This window comes from Hirundo rustica, chromosome 13 (genome assembly GCF_015227805.2).
Source record: "Hirundo rustica isolate bHirRus1 chromosome 13, bHirRus1.pri.v3, whole genome shotgun sequence".
NCBI classification, from domain to species: Eukaryota; Metazoa; Chordata; class Aves; order Passeriformes; family Hirundinidae; genus Hirundo; species Hirundo rustica.
Window position 1 is genome coordinate 12,958,898 of NC_053462.1, and position 21,310 is coordinate 12,980,207.

Consider the following 21,310-nt stretch of genomic DNA (forward strand, 5'->3'; position numbering starts at 1 on the left):
GCACCTCCTGTGTGTTCTGGAGGACAACAAAGAGACTGGGCACTTGGGGTTCTCCCAGGGCTTGTGATCACCTGCACCTATGCTCACTCACCCCATGGGCTGGTCACAGATTGGTGGCTCTGAGGCTGGCCAGGTGTCCCTGGGAGGGCTGGCCAGAACAGAAAGTGTTTCATTACCATCTTTTTGTGCTGTTAGGAACCGGGGGCTTTTCTCCTTCTGCTCACCCTGCTCCAGACACATTTCTTCCTCTTGTTTCTATTAATTCAGCTCCTTTTACATTCTTTCATCCTCTCTGGCTTTCAGCTAAAGAGAAGATGTCTGCTGGGTTGCAAAGTTCTCCCAGGTAGATGAGATTTATGTTTTTGCAAGTTTGGGCAGATGGAGAGAGGGATGGGGAGCTGTTGGCTGCTGTAGCAGTGGTACCCCTGGGTGCGAGCAGCACACAGCCATTCCGGGACACCTGGAACGCACAGCTACTGCAGATCACATGAGAACACCTTGGGTAATCATTGTGCTGTCATTTGAACCTGGCTGTTACTATTTTTAACGCGAGGTTTGTACTTAATTTCTGCTCAAGTTCTGAAATTAGACTTGTTCTTTTTGCTTATAGTTGGTTGAGCTCCAGATTCATGGGTAAGAATCAGACATTGGATTTTTTTTTTTTTTTTTAATTCCTTACATTGCAGCAGGGTATAAATCATTTTTCGCCTTTAAAAAAAAAGAAAAAAAAAAAAAAAAAAAAGATGAGAAACTTTCATTTGGGTTTGTCCTCATTAAAATCTCTCATTATGAAATCTGAACCTGAGTTCTAAACTGCTTGACAGCCTCCCCATCAAGGAGGACGATGAGCTCTGTGGAGGTGGTAGGGCCATGTGCAAGAAGAATTATTTACAGTGACTACTTTTTTTTTTTTTCCCCTTAATTTTCAGAGACCTCTCCGGGAACCGGCTCACCACTCTGTCATGGCAACTCTTCCAGACACTGCGACTCTTTGAACTGTAAGTCCCACCCTGGGGGTATCTCCTGGGAAAAGACAGGAGGCTGAGAGGAGGAACGATTTCCAAACAGAACTATTTTGAAGCCAATGAATAATTACCTAAAACTCCAGTGGGCAGCAACATCCTTGTGAGGCTTTCCTTGGTATGGGAGCACCAGAGCAGAACTCCTTCTCTTTTAACTTCACAGCAGCTGGCTAATTAACATCAGGATGATGAACAAGTCATGCTTGGAGTAGTAAATGGTTGACTAACTCTGGGAGCACATTAGAAATACTTACTCGGCCAGATTTTGAGTGAATCTCCTCAAACACTTGCTCTCATCTGTCGCAGGGTAGGGCTAGCTGCTCTTCTTTAACTGGGGCACATGCTTTACAAGACACCCCTGCTTTTTAGGCCCATGATTCCCTTTCTCTCTAGCAATGGAGACATCTCCCAGCTCTGATGTGGGAGATGAGGAGATAGTTGTGTCTCCTGGGGCACTGGTGGCCTTCAGCCCTGCTGAATTATTGATAGAGCATTCAGCATCACGCTTGAAGAATAAGTGGACACGAAATCAATGGAACGCTGCCCTGATGACCTGTTTTGTTGAATTTTAGAAATAGTTGTTTGGTGGGTTTAAAAAAATATATATGTAGGATTTGTCCCAGAGGATCTTGGGAAGCTCCATTCATCCTCACCGATGATCAATAGAGCTGTAAGCTAGAAGTGACTTATGAAAGAATAAAGACTGTCTTTCAAGTGGGAGTAAGTGCGTTATCACCGGTGTTACTGCAGTGTATTTTATTTCTGTCAAATTGTTAAATGAAAAATACTAATAGTGATATTAGAAAATGGAGAAACGCCCTTCTGATGGGGAAATTTGGCTTGCAGAGTTAAAATGCTGAATTCAGAATTTCTCCTTGCTGATTACGGCTCTAAATATTTTTCAAGCCTGGCTCGGGTTTCAAGTTTAATAGCATGAGTCATTTGTATTCTTAGACCTTTACTTATTGTCATTGCACTGTCTGGCAAAACTCAGATTGATGGTTGTTACCCAAGAGAGGCCCAAGAGTGGAGGAGCAAATGGGGATGCAGTCCCGAGCTGGAGGCACCTGCAGGGTCTGGGGTAATGGTGAGCCTGCAGATTAATGGGAATGCTTCCAAAGGGTTTTGTTTTTATGTGGTTTTGCTTCCTTTGGTCATATTTTGTTTCTTCAGGCACGTCCCAGGTCTGCCAGCTCCAGCCGGGCTCAAAAGACCAAGGCCAAGTGCAAAGGGAATTGAGAAGCTGCTTTTCGGGCAGCAAAGGGTACTTCACCTGATGAATACATCTGTGTTGTCCTGATATGATGGTCCTGGCAGGGAGCTGGTGTGCTTGGGGTGGCTTTGGATGGCGTCAGCAGAGTCACTTGGGGCCAGCACTCTGCAGCGTGGCAAGCGGGAAGGAGCTGAATTACTTGGCTCCAGTTGGAGCTGCGCTCAGAGCAGTTTTCTTGGAGATAACAAACCCCTGTGAACAAAAGAAGCAGTGCACAAAGAAATGCAGGAGATCACAGGGCTGGTTGGTAGGAGGCCACGGTGGGGTGGGGGAGCAGTACTGATATGTGTTGTCCGTGGTGTCCCACAGGGAGGCTTGGCATCGTGTGGGGCAGGAGCCTCAGCTGAACATCTCCTGCTCCAGGCTGTGAAAGGGGTCTTGGCAAACCAACCTCTGGCACCAGTTCCAGTGAACAATTTAGACCTACAAATGTGCCTGGCCACAGGGGCTGTCTTGCTGTTGGCTGGGCTGGAGTAAGAGCCTGATCAAGTTCACTTTTTCTAAAGAATTGCTTTAGGTGCTTCCTGACAGATGTTTCCCTCTGAGTTCCTTGTAACTAAGGTCCCTTTATCCACTTAAACACAGCTAGGATGGAGATTGCCAGAATAATGTGGTGATGCTGTTCCCCAAACACGACAGGAGAGGGATATTTTATTTGATATTCACTGGGATGTCAGTTTTTAAGGGGCAAGGGGATGTGCCTGCAGTGTCCTTCCTGGGGCCAAGCTGAGCCTTGGAATTGTTGGAAAGAAGGCAGCACAGAAGTATAGCCTGAGCTATGGGCTCTGAATAATCATTCACATAAAGACATTGGGAATTAAGGTAAAGACATGTTTCCTGCTGAGAGGTGGTTGTGGACCTGACTGCTACAAGCATGGGACCTGTGGTGAGGAGGAGCAGATCTCCAAGATGGGGAGAAATTACTAATGAATCCACAAAAGTGGGAAATACTGTATTTTTATTTTTAGAAATGCAGAGGATGGGTGAGTAAGAGAGAGGTTTTTGGCACAGTGAGCTCCAAGGAGGCTTCCAGAACCTGGGAAGGAGATGGAATACATGGCCCACATAAAGTGAGTGTGAAACACTGGTGAAAGCTAGAAAGGGAGTTGCAGATTGACATCAGCCAAGGACTTGAAATTGAGCCAAAACTCTCTGGAAAGGGAGAAGGTGGTGAGCAGCAGAGGCCGATGCAGACACAGCTAGCCTGAGGAAGAGAGGCTGAGCATCAGAATTTGTGCACAGCAGTGGAGAGGCTAGAGGACTCTAGGGACGCAGAGAAGCTGGCAAGAGTCCCCTCTTCTCCAGAGGGTCTGTGTGGAGGGCTGGTGGAACAAGTGGGTGCAGAGGCTCACCAGAGGTGCCTTATACTGAATTCCAGTGCCCCTGTGCTATCAGGAAATCATGGATGCAGAGGAAAGAAAGTCATCCAAGCCAGAACCGTGACTTACGAGTCAGCTCAGAGCAGTGGAGCATGTGGTGAGGGAAGCAGTGGGAGGATTGTCTCCAGGAGAGCGTCGGGAGGAGAGGAGCTACAACTGAGTGTGACATGGAGATTGCCAGGGAACACGAGACCGGACGAAGCCACTCACAGTGAACAATGAGGAGTAAAGATCAGAAGAGTACTGGGCAGAAGGATGGCAGCTTGGGGCTTGGTATTGCTGCTTGACTGCATCCAAGGCATCACAGCCTCATGAACGTGGTGTTGCTTTAAAGAAGGATTTCTTGTTCAACAGAGTTGAGATTTTCCCCCCGCTGACTCACAGAAGAAAGGATGGCAAAAATGAGGCACAATTCCAGAGACTATTATCTCTTGCTCATTCTGGCCAGAAACAAGGCTTGGAATGGTTTCCAGTAACTCCAGCCCTAATTCCCATGGTATGGGCTGACCTTGACCAGCAGGGCTCAGGCTAATGAGTGCACAACTCTCCTAAGTCTGAGGCTGAGTGTGAGCAGGGAAGCATCTGACACATGCAACAGCTCATAAACATTGGACTTAGAGCCTTTCTTATCCAGAAGTCACAGCTGGTTTCCTCTGTCATGTCCTTGGCTTCCTTTGTCATGTCCTCAGAGAGCTTAGAGCTGACATTTCAAGAAATTCCTTCCCGGAAAGACCTAAGACTCTGGATCCAATTACATCTTCGGTTGTATAAAACCTTGTAGTCCTGAACATCTTGCTGCTCTGCCCGACCCATCAGCATTTCTAATACCAGCAGTCCCTGCCAAGTTGCCCTGCAGTACATTTCTGCAATGCTACAGCAAGAGGCTTTGGTGGGGATGGGGCACAGCAGCATCTCTGTTAATGTTGTGAGTCCAGCTTAACGTGGTCTGTGCCTCCAGCTTTGAAACTTATCAATGCCAGCAGTCCCAGTAATAGAGCTGTGGCCAGACAGTGGGTGCTTGCCTGCTCTCTGCATTAGCTGAGCCAGCTGCCAGACAGCACACACCACTCCCTGTCCCAGTCCTTCTCTTTCCATCCCAGCCCCTTCTGGCAGGGCTTCAGAAATAACAGTTTTGGTTGGACCACCAAGAGAAACTCTGGTTCTGGGAAATTGATAGGAACAGAAGTCTTAGATTTAGTTCTCCCTCTGCTGAGCACTCCTTGCTTCTCAAACTTAGGGAAGTGGCTTCAGTCCCAAGGTAGGAAAAACATTTTAATTGTAAGAGTATGAAACCTTGGCAGGAATTTTACGTGAATTGAAACAGACAGGAGAAGCGTGGCAAGGATCTCTGCTGCCCTCTGAGAGGTTTAGCTGCAGACAGCTTTGCTTTAGCTGATGAGTGGGGAGGCATGGGATGGGGCATGTGTCTCATTCAGCTGCCTAGTCTGGAAAAAGCTGCTTGTGTTTGTGAAGTCCCTGTCTGTTCCAGAACACACTGGAGTGTTGATGGCATCTGTCTCCCACATTGATCCACCCTGGTGAAGGTTGCCCAGGCAGTTTTGGAGATAGTGAGTAGAGTTCTCTGCAGGGAGCCAAGCTAGGCTCAGCCAGGCACCAGCAGCATCCCTTTTGTTGAAGAATTGACTTGATACCTGCATGGCTTTAGGGTTTCAGTTTTGATGGGTCATTGTCCCATCAAATGACAGCTCTTGGCATGGTTGCCACACTTTTCCTCTGTCCCAAACATAGTATTCCCATTTAGGGAAGGGGCTGTGCCCTGAGTACACCCTGCTATCACTCTGCTTATGGTGCTGGTGGATGGCTCTGTCTCAGGTGCAGGTTCAGCCCCTTTTTGGATGAGCTCCTCATGTCACAGAGCAGCTCTGCTTGTGCAAAAAGCCCAGCTCCCGTGGAGCTGTGATATTTGCTGTTTCTCACAGGCATTTTGAGTTTTAAGGAGGGCTGAAGAAGGTGTGGGGGTGTGCACAGCTCCTGCGGGCCTGCAGCCAAGCGATGCTTTGGCAACAATTGCAGCCTGCATGCAAAAAATGCTCTTTGAGTTTGCTTGTTCCTTCCAGGAGTAAGTTGTACTGGATGTGTCCCACAAAGAGCCCCTTGCCTTAATTCTCACTGGGATGCTGCTGCACCCGTGGCCTGCAGCACGTGGCAGGTCCAACAGTGTGTTTTGTCCAAAGGGCACCTTGTGAGCCCCAAGGAGCTGGTGCATTCATGTCCACAAGCAGAGGGTCGTAGGTAGTGGAGGTGTGTTACAGAAATGTGAGAGGAAGAGTTGGAAGCAGCTGCATCTCCTAATAGTCCCTGCAAAGGAAGGGGATTTGAGGAGAGAACAGGTTTTTGGGTGGGTTTAGGACAGCGTGAGAGTGGAATTCCCTGTGCACCTCTCTGGAGAGCTGGCTGGCACGGCAAGCCAGGCACCGAGTGAGGAGGAAAGGGTATTTTCCTCAGGTTGGGAATGCTTTAGCAATGCATTTAGCAAAGAGTGCACAAGTGCCCCTTCTACCCGCAGGGCTGTGCCAGCTGCCCGTGATGGGAGTTAATTTGTGCAAAAGCCCCTCTGGGGGTCTCGATTAGAGCGAGTTACATCACTGGTGGTGGGGCAGGTTGTGGGGAAGTTCTGCCCTGAAGCCCGTGGCTCCTGTATTATTCATGGCCCTTCATGAATTAGCAATGGGCCAGAGAAGCTGCTGTCTGTTACTTACAGAGCTGCCCTTAAGTTCTAGGACAGCAGCTCTCCCAGCAGCCTCGTTTGGTGAGGATATTTGCAGCAGAGCAGAATTTCTCCGCCATTGCATCTGAGCTCCCCCAGCTCCCTGCCAGGGCCCAGGGTACATCCCCAGTCACCTGCTGTGCCGTGGCTCTCACCCACGTGCCATCCCCATGTCCTGTTGGTTTCAGGATCCTGAGAAGGAAATTCATGGTTGTGTAGAAGAGGATGTAAAGCCTGTGCAAAGCCCTGGCAGCACCTGTCAGAGCACTCAGGGAATGTCTCATCACTCAAATCCCGCCAAATCACTGTGCTAATCTGCTCTGGTCTGTTAAATTTAGTGCTTTGGCCTTTGAGTTGCTTGTCTGAGCCTTGTACCTGTGTCACAGAGGTTTATGTGCTTTTTGTGGGAAAGAAATGAACTAATGAAAAGCCACAGAGTGAAGCTTAACTCAGTCTTTGCTCTTAAAATAATAAAAAAGTCAGATGACATCTTGATGTATTTGAAAATGCATAGTGGCTTCATTAGGGTTCAGGTTTAGCACCCCTGGGTGCTACCAGAAGACCCCTTCAGTTCCTCCTTTTGCAGCACTGTATTGACAAAACAGCAGCTGGAGATGTTTGGAAGGTTGTTTCCAAATCCTGTTAGTCGGTGAAATTAATTTTGTAAAAGCAAGCATGAATTTTGCAGTGACACGTGGAACGGAGCAGGAAAAAAATCTTTCCCCTGTATGATGGGGGATCTAGATATCACGTGAAACAATGGTTTGACCTTTGGAGATGCCCTTCTGCTTTGGGGTGACTGAGCTCAATTTTGGCACTCTGCTGATCCCAACTTTCTTTGCTTAACAGTTTTGTGGGGAGATATTTTGTTTGTTCAGGCTGTATCTCCTAGTTTTGCTCAAATTACTGTTGCAACCAGCTTTGGTAACTCAGTCCTGGCTGGGCACTGGGCTCTTCTCCCTGCTGGGACTTGCCCTTCTTGTGTGTCCACAGAGCCCTGCAGAGCTTTTAAAATGTAAATGAAATGGTTAATAGGTTGGAAAATCAATTATAATAAACATTCCTGGTATATAAACTATGTGTAAGTGTGGTTTAAATGAAGTACATTAAAGGCAGTGCTTTTCTCCATTTCTCCTGGCCAGGTCAGCAGGGTCTCAGCACAGTGCTGATTGATTTGATTAAAATGCATGTTCCCCTGCACATTAGCTCGTGTTCTGGGTCACCAGGAGCCTGTGTCTGTATGAGGAACTTGGGAGAAGAGCTGCCAGCCTCTCTGTGTGCTTGTGGGGGCTTGAATTGTGCTTTGCGCAGCAGAGTCTAGAACCACCACTGAAGTGGGATTCGAAGGTGTAAATCAATGTTTTAGGGCAGTAGAGAGCTGTCTGCTCCTTACTGAGGGGTGACCCTTTTGGGTGTCTGGCTGACAGTGGGAACAAGTCACAGTAGTGCAGATCTTGTGGTGAGAGACAGTAAATGCACCTGTGTGCTGCCCTGGGAGATTCAAAACCTTGTGTGCGCCCATGAAGGAGACTGTGAATGCACGGATGTGTGACTGTGGAAAAGACAGGAATAATAAGTGCCAGAAGACCCCGAGTGGATAACGTGGAGAAGATTCTGCTTTGGGTATGTCCTGGTTTGGAGACCAATTTGGGGGAAAACTCCTGTATAGGATCCCCCTGGGAAGCAAACCCAAGTGGCCCCTCCCTCTAACCAGTCAGAAAAAAACCCTCTTTGTTGAAAGTGGAAAAAACTATTTTACTAAACAAATAAAGTGCATACAAGTATAAAGAATGAATAATATGAAACAATAAAACCTCTCATTCTGAAGTGAGATGGCAAATTGAGAAAGTCCTTGCCGTGGGTGTAGCTCGGCTCTCTCTCAGTCTCTCCTCAGTCCCAGTCTCTCCGGCGCTGCTGGAAAATGCCGAGCTCCAGGCCGTGGTGGGCCGCAGGTGCAGCCCCCAGTGCTCCCCTGGGTTTTCAGTCCAGAGCAGGTTTAAACAGTTCCAAGAAAAAGGAAAAAAAACAGTCCAGGGAACTTCTCTGTCCTAGCTAGCTGAAACTAACTAAAAGCAAAAAAATATCTCTGTCCTGCAGTCTCTCCAAGCCTCCACCGAACACCCCATCCAGAAAAGAATGTGGAGGAGTCAGGCAGTTTTCTCAAAACAAACTCTGCGCTTCTCCTTGCTCTTAGAACCAGTCTTAAAGGCACAGGACTCAATATACAGCACAAACAGAACAGACGATTGGGGATACAAGCATCATAAAGTTACCCTAGGACAGGCTCTTACACGTGCATGGTGGCTGTCCTCCTTGGGAATTCCAGAGTTGGTGACAGCTCTGCTCACCCTTCCCCATCCCACCCACTTCTCTCACCTCTCTCTGCAGGAGATTAGAGAGGAACCTTTTTAACTGCAGCTGCGACATCCGCTGGATCCAGCTCTGGCAGGAGAAGAGCGAGGCAAACCTGCAGTACCAGGATCTCTACTGCATGACCATGGATGCAGCCATCATCACTTTGAAGGAGATGAACATCACCCAGTGTGGTAAGGATCCCTGGGCTGGACACGAGGGAGGCCAGGAGGGATCCCTGTCCAACCCAGCACCTCAGGTTCAGCTATTCTGGGAACCTGATGTAGCAGGATCTCACCATGTGGCTGAGAACAAGAAGGCTGAAGCTGGTTGGGATAGTTTATAGATTAAAAATAGAATATCTTGGTAAATGTGAGGCTGCTGTTAATGTGCGTATGAACAGTATTGGGTGATTTGGGGCATTTTCTTTACTGCAATGCTGCTGCTTGACAAAGTGTCTGTAGTGAGTCTGTGTGATGTCTTGAAAAGAGCTCTTTCATGTAGATTTTCCTGTGCCTAAAAAATCCTAGAAGCAGCACATTGTTAAAAGACACTGCTGCTGAATCTTTTGTAATTACTCTTAGGAAATACATGTCTCTATTCATTTTCTTTTGTTTTATTTTTCAACTGAAATCTCCTATCTGTAAGGAAGAGCCAGAAGTGACTTTTATATCTCTTTCTATTTTCTGCTTATGTTTAAAAGAGTCCAGCGGCCCCAGGAGCAACACGAGGCATGTTCAATAGTTACCCTTTTTCCTCACCTTGTTCACACATCAGCTGCCTGTTTGGTGTCAGGTTTTGCTCTGCTGTGGCTATTACTGGAAAGCATCTCTTGCAGTGTAAGGAGAAAGAGATGTACCTTCCACAGAGCAATTAAACAGTCTGTACACAAGCAGCTGTCAAACTCACAGGCTGAAAAAAGAAGAAAAATCAGGTTTTTTTTTTTTTTTTTTTTTTTTTTTTTTTTTTTTTTTTTTTTTTTTTGTAATCATCCTCTGTACTATGGATTTTGGCTTGCTACTTGTAGCAGTAGTAGACAAACAGCATTCATGTTTAGATTTGCATGACTTGTTTTTTTGTTATTTTTTTGGTCAGTTTTTTTTTTTTTTTTCCAAGCTCACCCTGTCCCTTTAAGCTCTGGAAATTGGCCAAAGTGTGCCTTCGTGTGGATGAACTAAAAAGATTTGGGAGTGCTGTAATTTCCGCCCCACATGGGTTGAATAAAATGCAAGGATTCAACAACAACAAAGAAATCCTTAGGGATCAGGGACAGGAGGAGGTATGGCTCCATCATTGGACTGCAGGGGACAGCAGTTACTGGTCCGTTCCTCCTGCCGTGCTTACTCAATTTGCCTCTGAAACCTCCTTATTCAAGAAGACTGTTTGGCCATCTTGCAACCAGCACTGTCTTGTTTCACATTGCAAGGATATTTGGTGCCTGTGGCACTGAGTAAGGAACTGGTGTAAATCAGAGCCACCATAAATCAGTGAATCCCTCTGCTACCACTGAGGAAGAATAAGGACACCTTCTATTGGGAGAGCTGCAGTTAATGTGAGGACACATCCTTGGTCATCTATTCTTGATTGTTACAAATTAGAGGGACACTTTCTTCACCTGGAATGCTGAGTGCTCTGTGCCTTGTCCCTGGGGATGCCTTGGATTGTCTCCCAGTACACACAGTTTTCTCATCCCAGGTGACTGCCTCCGTGAGCAGCTTTGTGGCAGTAGAGAGACGGGTATGAGGGTTGTGTGAGAGAAAGAGTGGCCAGAACTGGACAGCAAGTGTTGGATTAAGTTTAAAGCTGATGAGGGGGTCTGCTCAGCTGGCACATCTCCAGGGTCTGTATTTTCCCCTATCTCCAACACCCCTCCTTCTCTTGGTAGGGCAAGGCCATGCTGTTGCCTCATGCTACTCATCTCAGGGTGCTGGAAGCTGATTTGGAAAACAGCTTGGTGGGATCTGGGTCTACACACTTCCTGTAGCTGGCTGTAGACAATTCTGCCCCACACCTGAGTGGTTTTTTTGGCTTCTCTAGACCTTCCTGAGATCAGTGTGAGTCACGTGAACCTGACGGTGCGGGAAGGGGAGAACGCCGTCATCACCTGCAATGGCTCAGGATCGCCGCTGCCGGACGTGGACTGGACAGTGGCTGAACTCCACTCCATCAACACCCACCAGGTAGGGGCTGCCACACCTCAGTGCTGCCTCCGCCCAACGTGGCAAGAACAAAACAGCTGCCAGGGTTTCCTAGGGCCATGCATACAGGGCAGAGGGTCGGGTGGATGGTATGAGAAAAGAGAAGTTTTTACGTCCGAAGGAAAGCTGAAGACATGCTCTATCCGCATGAGAAGCTGTGGAGTCGCAGAAGGGAGCAAAATCTTCTGTATGGCCAGAAAGTGAAGATGAGAGAGCTTCAGAGCTCAGTGCTCCCTGGTTGAATTAACTTGTCTGTTCTCTGATGTAGACAGTTGAACTGCCTGTTTGCTATAGCTGAGTAGCAGCTAAGTAAGATTTTCTAGAGGCTGGCCATGCTTATCAGTGCTGCAATGTCATGGCTCTCCCCTTCCCAGTATTTTCTCTTACAAAATGTGTGTTTGATCAGGTGAGGATATACCTCCCTTCACCCAGATCCCAGCTGTCTTTGGATTTTGGAGATCTCCTCACACGGAAACTGCAATCCTCCTTTTTTGGGGGTGGTAGAGCGGAGGAAAGGAACCACCAGATGCCGATTTCTGTCTGTATTTCTCTCTGGGATTTTTAGACCAACCTCAACTGGACCAATGTTCACGCCATCAATTTGACCTTGGTGAACGTCACCAGCGAGGACAATGGATTCCTGCTTACCTGCATTGCTGAGAACGTGGTGGGGATGAGCAATGCCAGTGTGCTGCTCACTGTCTACTGTAAGTACCAGTGGAGAGACCTTGTCCATACAGAGCCCAGAGGGACTGCCCTGGGAACACTCTGAATGCACGGCCACTTGCTACCTGTGTCATACCGGTTTTGTGGGTGAAGATTAGGAGGAGCTGAGCACAGTGAGATGGAGGTGGATCCTCACACAGCTCTCTCTCTCAAATGTCAGTAATTTTGCTTTCCTGATGCTTCCATCAATCCAGAAACGAGCTCAAGAGCAGGTAATGAACAGCAGTGCCACAGTGGTGGTGGACATTTCCTGCCTGTGTCTCAGAAGATTCAATAGACTAAAGAAAAGCCATAGAGGGACTGAAAATCTCTTAAAAAATGCAAAGTTTCTTGTCCTGATGCTATGTGAGAGGTCCAATGGTAGCCTTGCTAAAAGCTTGCCACTAATTTCAGGGATGTTAGTGCCTCCTCTCAGGTCAGATCCTGCAAAGTTAAACTGCAAAGGTCGTATAAATGTGCAGGTGTCAAATTTGAACTGTTCACTTTTATCTGCAAGTAGCTCAACTTCCTTTGTGCTTTCTAATACAACAAACCTCTGACCTTAAAAGGAAGTTTACACAGCTTTATGGTCTCAAGCAGCTGAGATTTGCTACATTTTGATGTGTCTGTAATATTTACCCTTACTCTGTAGTTTGAAAATCTGTCCCCCACCACCAACCTTGCCATGTAGAGGAGTGACCCTTGTGGGATTCTGGCTGCTCTTGATAAACCCATGCATACTGTGTGATGCTTTACTACTTTCATTTTCCTTCCAATAAGTGCTATTGATGGATTGAAGGATGGAGGTAATTAAAGTTCAGCCCAGCTCAGAGCTGACTGGTCAGCAGATGGGTGTTTTTTGCTCAGTGTTTTAGCACCTGTTTCTCCACACCTCGAACAGCACTATCTCCATGTCTGTTTTCACCCATGAAATCCTCTAAGCTGCTGACAGATCCTGCTACCCTTGCTCTTGTTTCACAGAGCCATCACTGGGGCTGTAATTTCACGGTGAAAAGATCTGGGTTTGTGCGTGTAGGTGGCTGCCTGTTTTGAATCCCCTTGCCAGGAAGATATGAAAAAGCCACATGCAGATCTGGGCTGGTGAACGAAGGAGGGTGGCTGGGACACGACTGTGTGGTTCAGGGTAGATGGGTGCTGGTGGGAGAACTCTGCTGAGCTCCAACCAACTCTGTACCTTCTTCTCTTCTGTCACCTTCGCTGACATTTTTCACAAACATTTGTCCGAGTTGGTATGTTGGTTTTCCTCCTTGTGGAGGCCCAATGGATTGTCTTTGCAGCTGGATGGGAAAGGAGAATTTTAGGGAGGACATACATCTTTGTGTCATGTATCTTTGCACAAAACCTGTTCTTCTAGTTCAGACCTTGCCAGCCTTGGGGTTTGGGACCTTATGTGTAGGCGTTGTAAATGGGATTTTAGAAGCTACAGCAGAGCAACATTTGAATGCTTGGTGTGTCCCAAGGGGAAGACAGTGCATATGCAATAAATTGCAGGTGGAGTTCCTGCTTTTCCTATCCCTCTCCCACTCTACTCCCTTTAATTAAAACACCCCTGGAGGCTGTTCGGCGAGTGAGAACTCCTTCGGGATATTCAGGCAGTCAAAGCCCCCAAGGACACACAGTCTCTGAGGGATGTTTGCTTTCACAGCTATGCAATCCAGAATTGCTCAGTGTGACTGGAGAGCTCCCACAGGTACCTTGCACATGTGTAATATAACAGTGCTACGTCACCGTGTCCTCCTTAACGGGGACAGGCAGTCTCCCCAGGATCCCTTGGGGGAAGGAGAGCAGCAGTAGATGTGTGGACAGGACAATTCAAGCTTAATTGTTTCAAGGCTGGTGAAATTTCCATCCCTGTCTTTAATTTATATTGCTGTTTGGAAGGCCAAGGGTCCCAGCCATGGCTCAGACCCTCCTTTGAGGGAAGTTGGAGTGGTTCTTGTGACAGCGCTACTTCTTTACAGACATCCATGGCAGGAGCAGGCGGAACAAGTGGTTTCGGAGGTTTTCAGTGCTCTCAGTTTCCGTGGTGCACAGAGTGGTGACGTTGGGTGGAGGTTGCTGTGAGCCTGCCATGTTTCTCTCTGCTAGATCCCCCTCGCATCCTTACTCTGGAGGAGCCGGTGCTACACATGGACCACTGCATTGCGTTCGCAGTGCACGGGAACCCCGCTCCCACCCTTCACTGGCTGCACAACGGCCAGGTCCTCCGCGAGACAGAGATCATCCGCATGGAGTTTTACCAACAGGGGGAAGTGTCTGAGGGTTGCCTGCTCTTCAACAAACCCACTCACTACAACAACGGCAACTACACGATTGTGGCTACCAACCAGCTGGGCTCAGCCAACCAAACTATCAAAGGACACTTCCTTGAAAAGCCTTTTCCAGGTAGGATATTCAGTTTATCTCCTCAAGCCTCCTTGCAATTTGAAGGTCTCACTATGGCCCTGCCAGTAATCCTTGCACCTCAACAAGGCCTTGACATCCCAACTTGGCTTTGTGTGAACATCAGGTTGGAAGAGGTGACCCCTGGCAACCTCCTCTTCTGACCAGTACGGTTTTCCTACACAAGTGTACTTTGGCGTCATATGAACTCTTTAACGTTGGGAGAGGGCTAGCTGCTTTAGATAATTTTATTTTGTAGCATATTCTGCAGCGTATTTATTTATTTTAAAGACCTTTAGGAATTTCAGTGGGAATAGGATGTAAATTTGGCCAATTATTTTGGATCTCCTTTTGGGTGCACGAAAGAGGTTGCTGAATTTTTTAGAGAGAAGGTGCTCTGCTGTGTGGTAGTCATAAGCAACCTTTTCCTCTAGAAAGGAAAAGCTTTTGAAGTGATGCAGACTGCACTTTTTTTTTTTTTTTTTTTTTACGCTTCTAGCTTGCATTTGTGAAATGATTAAAGCTGGATGCAGTGGCGTCAGGATTGTTTTCTTTCCAAATGCAATATGTGCAATTCCAGGATGACAGGGCTACAAAAGATGCGACAGCTCAATTAGTCACTTTGCATCAGTTTGCTGGGATTTCTTAACTGATTCCTTGGAATTCCCTGTTGTACTCCCTGGTGATTCATTGCTTAAATAAAAAAAAAAAAAAAAAAAAAACAAAACAAAAAAAAAACCACCCCAAAAAAACAAAACCAAAAAAACCCCACATTTTAAGACATGAAGATCCATCTCTGGGAAGTGCCATAGAGACTTTTGTGGTGGCCTGTCTGCTGTACAGGAGCATCTCGGTCTGTTCCCTGACAGTGCAACACCACGCTGGCCATCATGGAGTTAAGATCTGTGCTGCCTTCAGGAATGATGCCATGAGAAAGTGGCAGCTCTAAATTGGCCCCTGCAGCCCAAGAAAATCCAGCAAAATAGGGCGTTTGCTAAATATAGCAAAATACCAACAGTACTCTCATTTATTATTTATATCACACCATATATGTACACAGAGTTTTCCTGCAGGTCAAGTATCATAAATGCAAACCCAAATCTCTGCCTTGAAGATCTGACAGTTGAACAAATGAGCTGATATGAATGGGAGTGGAAAATTTGTATTCTGACTTCAAGGATTCTGCCCTGTTTGACTATTTGACCTAATTATGTTTCCTTCTGTCAGGGTGGAAGGGCTTATCAAATGTAGGTGGATGAGGAGAGGTGCGCGGGTTTGCAGTTTCAGCTCTGTCAGGTCCCACCTTTGTGACTCAATTTCCGCATCTGTGAAATGGGGGCATCTCCTGAGTAGGTGCTGGACCTGCAGGAAAGGGAGGAAGATAAGCTGTTCTGGAGCACTGATTTTGGAAAGGGATCTGAGCCACGCTGTGGTGTGGAAAAGCACATTGATGTTTGAAGAGCATCTTGTGTCTGAGGCTCTGGGAGCATGGGGTTCTGTGAATATAGTTAAAATATTGCCCTTGTGAATGCAGCTCCACCCATGCCTCATGAGCTCTTGGTGTGGGGTGCTTACTGACCCCAAATCATCTCCCAGCAGGAGCTGACCCATTTCCTTTATTTCTTCTGATCCCAAGTCCCAAGCCATTCCTCACCCTGGCAGACCCTGTCAGCCCAATGCAGGATGTAATTTACTTTCCTTGAAGCTTGTTGCTTTGTCCACTACCACAGCTGACATATACATTCACTGCAGCTGACATTTATAATTTCCCATTTGAAGGTGGATTCCTTCAGAAAATGCCACACATTGAAGGTTCCCCAGCACGGCCCATTCAAGCCCCTTGTTCATTACAGCAATTCACAAGGGCAAGGGCTTCACTGTCATTACTCAGGGTGAGATTATTAGTCTTAATTAATTAACAAAGGCACAGTGCCTGGAAGTCTTTCTGTCAGTACAGAAAAGGACCTATGACCATGTGTTTTAGAACTCCCCAGTCAAAAACCTCTCATTGGTAAAAGGCCACACTCTGCTTTCCAGGCTGAGAGGAGCAAGGTGCTGTTAGAAGCTGGGATCTGGGGCATGTAAGCTCCATGCCATATCTGCCTTCTTGCTGATGCTGCAGGGCAGTGGCTCCCAGGACAGATTTGTGTCATATCCTGTAAAAATCTCATTGCATGTTGTCCTTGGTACCTCTGCCACAGACTACCAACTCCTTATTTAATCTACAAAGGTTAATGTACCTGTGGTGAGTGTTCAGTTCTTTGGGAATTTCTCACAGAACCCAGGTTAGCTGAAATTTCTTGGCTATTATTTATGCTTGGAAAAAGAGGGTTTAACAAAAAAAAAAAAAAAAAAAAAAAGAAAAAAAAAAACACAAAAAAAACAAACCAAAAACCTTTATGTGCATTTCTGTTGAATTTGCTTAGTCCATCAGAGAAAAATGGAAAGGGAAAAATGTAGAAGCAGCAAGAATTTTATGACTAGACTCTGCCTTAATAGAGAAGAAAAAAACTCTAAATAGTTTTTTTTTTTCTTTTTTTTCCCCCTCTTGCTAGAAAAAACCAACAAAGGTTACTTGTCTGCTTGACTTAAAGCAAAAATATTTGTTCAGTGTTTTTTTCCCTGCTCTGGAAAGCCATGTTTGTCACCTGGGGTTTGTTTTACACTGCCCTTCCAAACCTCACCCATGTTCCAGTGTGAGCGTTTCAGCATCCTTCCAGGAGCCCTCTGCCAGCAAAGCTGTGTAAACTCAATTAATATCGGGCTCAGTTTCTCACACGGGCGAGTGAATTGGAAGCTGACGTGATTCTCACTCTGAGTAAACTGAGTGTCACCGAGGGCTTTAGACCTCACTGTCTGGGGCCTCGGCCACCCCTGGAGCTGAAGGAGCTTTGCTGAATAGACTGGAGCAGTCAGCAGGCTGACAGCAGGGCCTGCTGTGCTTGTCTCAGGCAGGAGGCAGCTCTTGGACAGCCACAGCCTCCGTGTCCGGTTCAGAAGCTATCAGCTGTTCCAAGTGGCTCATGAAAAGCACGTCAGAAGAGGTCTCCTCTAACTCCCAGCCCCAAGCTGGCCTCTCCTCTGTGGGAGCTGGTCCTCATCCTTGAAGGATTTTATCCATGGTTGCACACTGCCATGCAAGGAAAAATCTGTTTCTGTCCCCTCCACCCCCGTCCTGCAGAGCCCTGTGTGTTTGTTGAGCTTTGCTCGCCTGCTGAAAGCAGGGTTGTTTACCAATTGTTCAACAGTGCTACTTGTTCTTGCTTTTGGCCTCACAGCAGTACCCCTCCCCTCCTCTTTCAGCCCAAGGTTCTCCATCCTGACCTCCAGCATGTCCTGCTGCAACTTCCAGGAACAGTTGTCCAAGAGGAAAAAATATGAAAAGTTGGTTTCCAGGGTTCTTTGGGGTGGTGGAATGTGTCTGAGGTGGGTGGGGAAGGAGACCCCTCTCTCTTTGCTGTGCTGCTAACAGTGTTGCTTCTCTCTTTGTCCTTTCCACAGAGAGTACGGACAACTTTGTCTCAAGTAAGTGTCTCCTTGCCTTTTGAATACTGTGGCTGGTTTGTTTCTGTGGTCCCCCATTCCTCTCTGATTTACATAGCAAGAATGAGGAAGCCAGAAGCAGGCTGGTGGAGGTTGCACAAAGCCCTGTCTTCCCTGTGCGTGAACAAGATTGCTGAGGAGCTTGTGACCAGCTCAGTAATCTCATGAGACCAGGAGATGTTCACTTGTCTCTAGTGGTTTCCCAAAGAAGGTCCTACAAAGGAAATGATGGTTGGTTGTTGTGTAGCAAAAGGGATCTTAATTTCTTGCAGGCTGGGCTGTCCCCAACTTTTCTCTGGTGTGGGCTGGGATGAGAAGCAGGACTCAATTCTGTTGAGTATTCTTCCCTCCACCCCTCAAAACACATCATACGCTACACACCACAAAAAGCATTTAATTTACCCTTTATTCAGATCAAGTTTTGCTGAAGTCAGTTGTATTTTAACCCCGCTTAGCTCAGTAGATTTCTGAAAACTCAGAAGAGTGTGGTGGGAGGGAGAAGAGGGGTGGTGGGAACCTATTCCAGAAACCAGGCACCCAAATGTTTCTCATTTGTGAGGCTGGAACAACATCAGCATAGTGCTGGTCTGTGTTTTCTCTGCTGATTTGCACAGGGAACTCTCTGATGGTTGATTTGTGCCTTCTGAAAAAGAAAGTTGCAGCTTCTTTTAGGGGTGAACTGAATCTCATTAGGCCAGACACTGTTGTTGGAATGTGCTTGTGCCTTGGGAGTCCCATGGGAGCCCCACTGAATGTTCTCTCTTTGGTGTTTTGGTTTCAGTCGGTGATTATGAAGTGAGTCCCACCCCACCGATCACTGTGACCCACAAACCAGAGGAGGACACTTTTGGGGTGAGTCCTGGTCTCTTCAGAACGGCTTTGCATTCATCCCTTGTTATTGATGACTCAGAATTCGTATTTCTCTGCTGTTTCGAGATGTTTGCAAGGAAAATCTCATCTTTTATGACTCAAGACAGCAATCAGAGGGATTTTGTGGCTTGTGTCAGGCAGGTAAAATACTGACACAAACCATCTGATCCTCTTGGGTCTGCAGTGTGGAACCAGGGAACTCTTTGAAAACAAGGCATCCTGTGAAGTCTCTGCTGGCAGGGTCAGGAATTCTCACTCAAAAGAAGTATCACCCAGAGAACAAACAAACAGGCAATTGTGTGTTTTGGACTGTTATTGATCTGTTAAGCTTAGCCTGGTGAGGGACCTGGGTTTAGTTTGGTTCAATTCTGTCAATGTCTGTTTGCCCTCTCTCCTGTTGTGCAGGACATGCCTAAAATGAAAAAAAGAAAGTAACTCTAGGGCTTATCATATCTCAGCATTGTCTTTCTTCTGCAGAATCCCAGTAGGAAAAAAGAAAAAGAAGAAATGTGTGCATTAGTATTAGAAGAAAAAAATTAGCATGTTACACAATAGCTCTGATTCTGTGAAAGTTTTAAGATACTGAAATCCTTGAGGTGTCAACAGAATAAGCAAATCTCAGTCCACCCTGGTTTCAGTTCTCATCTAACAGAAAGCCTCCTTTAACTGAAGTGGAAGCTTTGAACAGTGAGGCTGGAGTAATAATGTGCACTGATTATTAAATATAAAGCACAGAAAACAAGCTGGGGATGAAAATAGAGTGTGGTAAAATAAAAATTTAAAAATATCATAACAAATGTACCAAGAGCAGGGAAAAGGATTGGAAAATAAAATTACTTCTTCTTGGTTAAATGATGTATTTTCTATTATAGCAGAATGCAGTTTTGTAAAAGGAAACAAAGTTTAAATGCATCACAAGACCTAGTACAGAACAATTGGACACATGCCAGAGAAATTGTTGTTTACATCAATGCAATAAAAGTATTTTGAGCAAAGACTTGAAGGAATAAATATTCATAAATATTAAAATAAGCTGGGATGGTAAACCCTTTAGGGCAAGGAGGTTTTCTTTCCCTGCCTGTACACTGCCACGGTGGAACCACAGCTCCGGTGAAGGACTTGGACATTGTTGTAGTATAAATATTTATTAGTAAAGTTAAAATAAATAGGGAACCGTTAGAGGCTTTTGAAAACTCAGGTGTTTTACGGGGAAAAACTCCTTAGTTCTACTTAATTTCTTCTGTTTTCTCTTTGTGTTGCGTTATTTTCCCTCATTCTGTCCTGAGGGATGTTTGGATGGAGGCAGAATTGTGTTCCCAGCTGAGCTCTGAGCAGCTTTAGTGCTGTAATGTCATGGCAAAGAGGTGATGTTGGAAATGGAGGCTTGGGATGTGATGCAGAGAAGGGAAAGCCCAGGCATTGCAGCAGAGGTCTTTTTTCCCTGTGGATATGTGGAGTGAGAGACTGGGGAAAACTGGTGCCAGAACAGCACCACTGATGAGAACATCCCAGATCTCCCAGTCCTGCAAAAAGCCTGTAATGCCTCCAAGCTGTGCCAGGGCCTGCTGCTTTAGCTTGTGTTTTGCCCCATAGCTGATATCCACAGGGCTGCAGCAGATGGTGTGAGCCTATAGAAAGGTTACCCAGGCAAGGAGGTGCTGTATTTCTGATTTAGGCTCCTAAATTCCCCTGTGTTGACTCTAAGGCTTTTTCCTTCCAGGTTTCCATAGCGGTTGGGCTGGCAGCTTTTGCTTGTGTCCTCTTGGTCGTCCTCTTTATTATGATCAACAAGTATGGCCGGCGGTCCAAGTTTGGGATGAAAGGTAGGTGCAGTTGCTTTGCCCTAGCAGGAGGCACCCTCCAGGATTGCCCGGCTCTTGTAGCACACGTGGAAAGGTGTTGTGGCTTTACTCCTACAACGCAAAGCCTTCTCCAGGGAATGCAGTTCGTCTTCTGTTTGTTGAGAGAGCAATGGAGACAAGTGGGCTGGTGGTTTTTGCCTGTGTGAGCTTCTGTGGGCAGAAGTGTGGACGTGTGTTCCTTATGAGTACATAACTGCACCTACAGGCTGTCCAGGAGAGCTTTGAGCCTGCTGCCTCCAGCCCTGCATTGTGCTCAGGACAGCATGGTCCTAGGTCAAATCAGTTTTATGGACTTGGTGGTGCACAGGCTTCCCCTGCACTGGCTGCAGAGCACGGGGTGAGCAGGATGGACAGAAGGATGTGAAATTGGTTTGAGTTCTGTTGGGAAGGCAGGTGCAGCCGCTCTGTGCCTTTCTCTGAGCTGGGACCGAGATGCTGCTGTCGCATACTGGGAAGGCAGTGGTGTGGAAGGTCTCTTTCTGATGACTCTCTGGTGAAAGGTTTCCTCCACTGTGTTGTGAATAATGACTTTAGAAATTTATTTCAAGTGTCAATGCTAGTGACTGGGAAGTGAGAAGGCGTTTGATGTTTGCCAGGCAGAACTGGTCTCTGTCCTACCGACACCAGCTCTGTGATGTGACAGAGACAATGGCAGAAGTAGATGATTCTGTGCCATCTGCTTTTTGTGACTCTGCTGCTATCTCCAGCTGGGCAGCGTTGGTGGTGCCCGGTGAAGGCTGAAGGAAGAGTCTTCACATGACGAAGCAGTTCCCAGCCTGACTGGTGGCTCATGCACGCATTGTCTGAAGCCAGGCTTTGACAAACACGAGCTTCTCCCAAGACTCCCAAGTCACTGCCTATTTCCTGGCCTTGCTGTCGTCTGTGCTGCAGGGCAGGTTGATAGGTTTGGGAATGTTCCCTGCACTTGCTTAGGGCTCTGTTTTCTTCACGTAGACATTTCCTGAGTGGGTCCAG

At 46.7% G+C, this 21,310-nt stretch overlaps 1 protein-coding gene across 6 annotated transcripts in view; it reads left to right on the plus strand.

Annotated features, from left to right (window-relative positions):
- NTRK3 (neurotrophic receptor tyrosine kinase 3) overlaps positions 1-21,310 on the plus strand; it is a 206,220-nt gene that overhangs the window by 52,196 nt on the left and 132,714 nt on the right. For all 6 annotated transcript variants that reach the window (XR_005702949.2, XM_058422338.1, XM_058422339.1 and 3 more), the window contains 8 exons: positions 930-998; positions 8,791-8,948; positions 10,792-10,934; positions 11,518-11,659; positions 13,767-14,063; positions 17,562-17,585; positions 18,385-18,455; positions 20,194-20,296. Coding sequence is in view for 5 of the 6 variants with exons in the window: in XM_058422338.1 (XP_058278321.1) it covers positions 930-998; positions 8,791-8,948; positions 10,792-10,934; positions 11,518-11,659; positions 13,767-14,063; positions 17,562-17,585; positions 18,385-18,455; positions 20,194-20,296 (1,007 nt within the window). In the remaining variant the exon portion in view is untranslated. The remainder of the gene's footprint in view (positions 1-929; positions 999-8,790; positions 8,949-10,791; positions 10,935-11,517; positions 11,660-13,766; positions 14,064-17,561; positions 17,586-18,384; positions 18,456-20,193; positions 20,297-21,310) is intronic.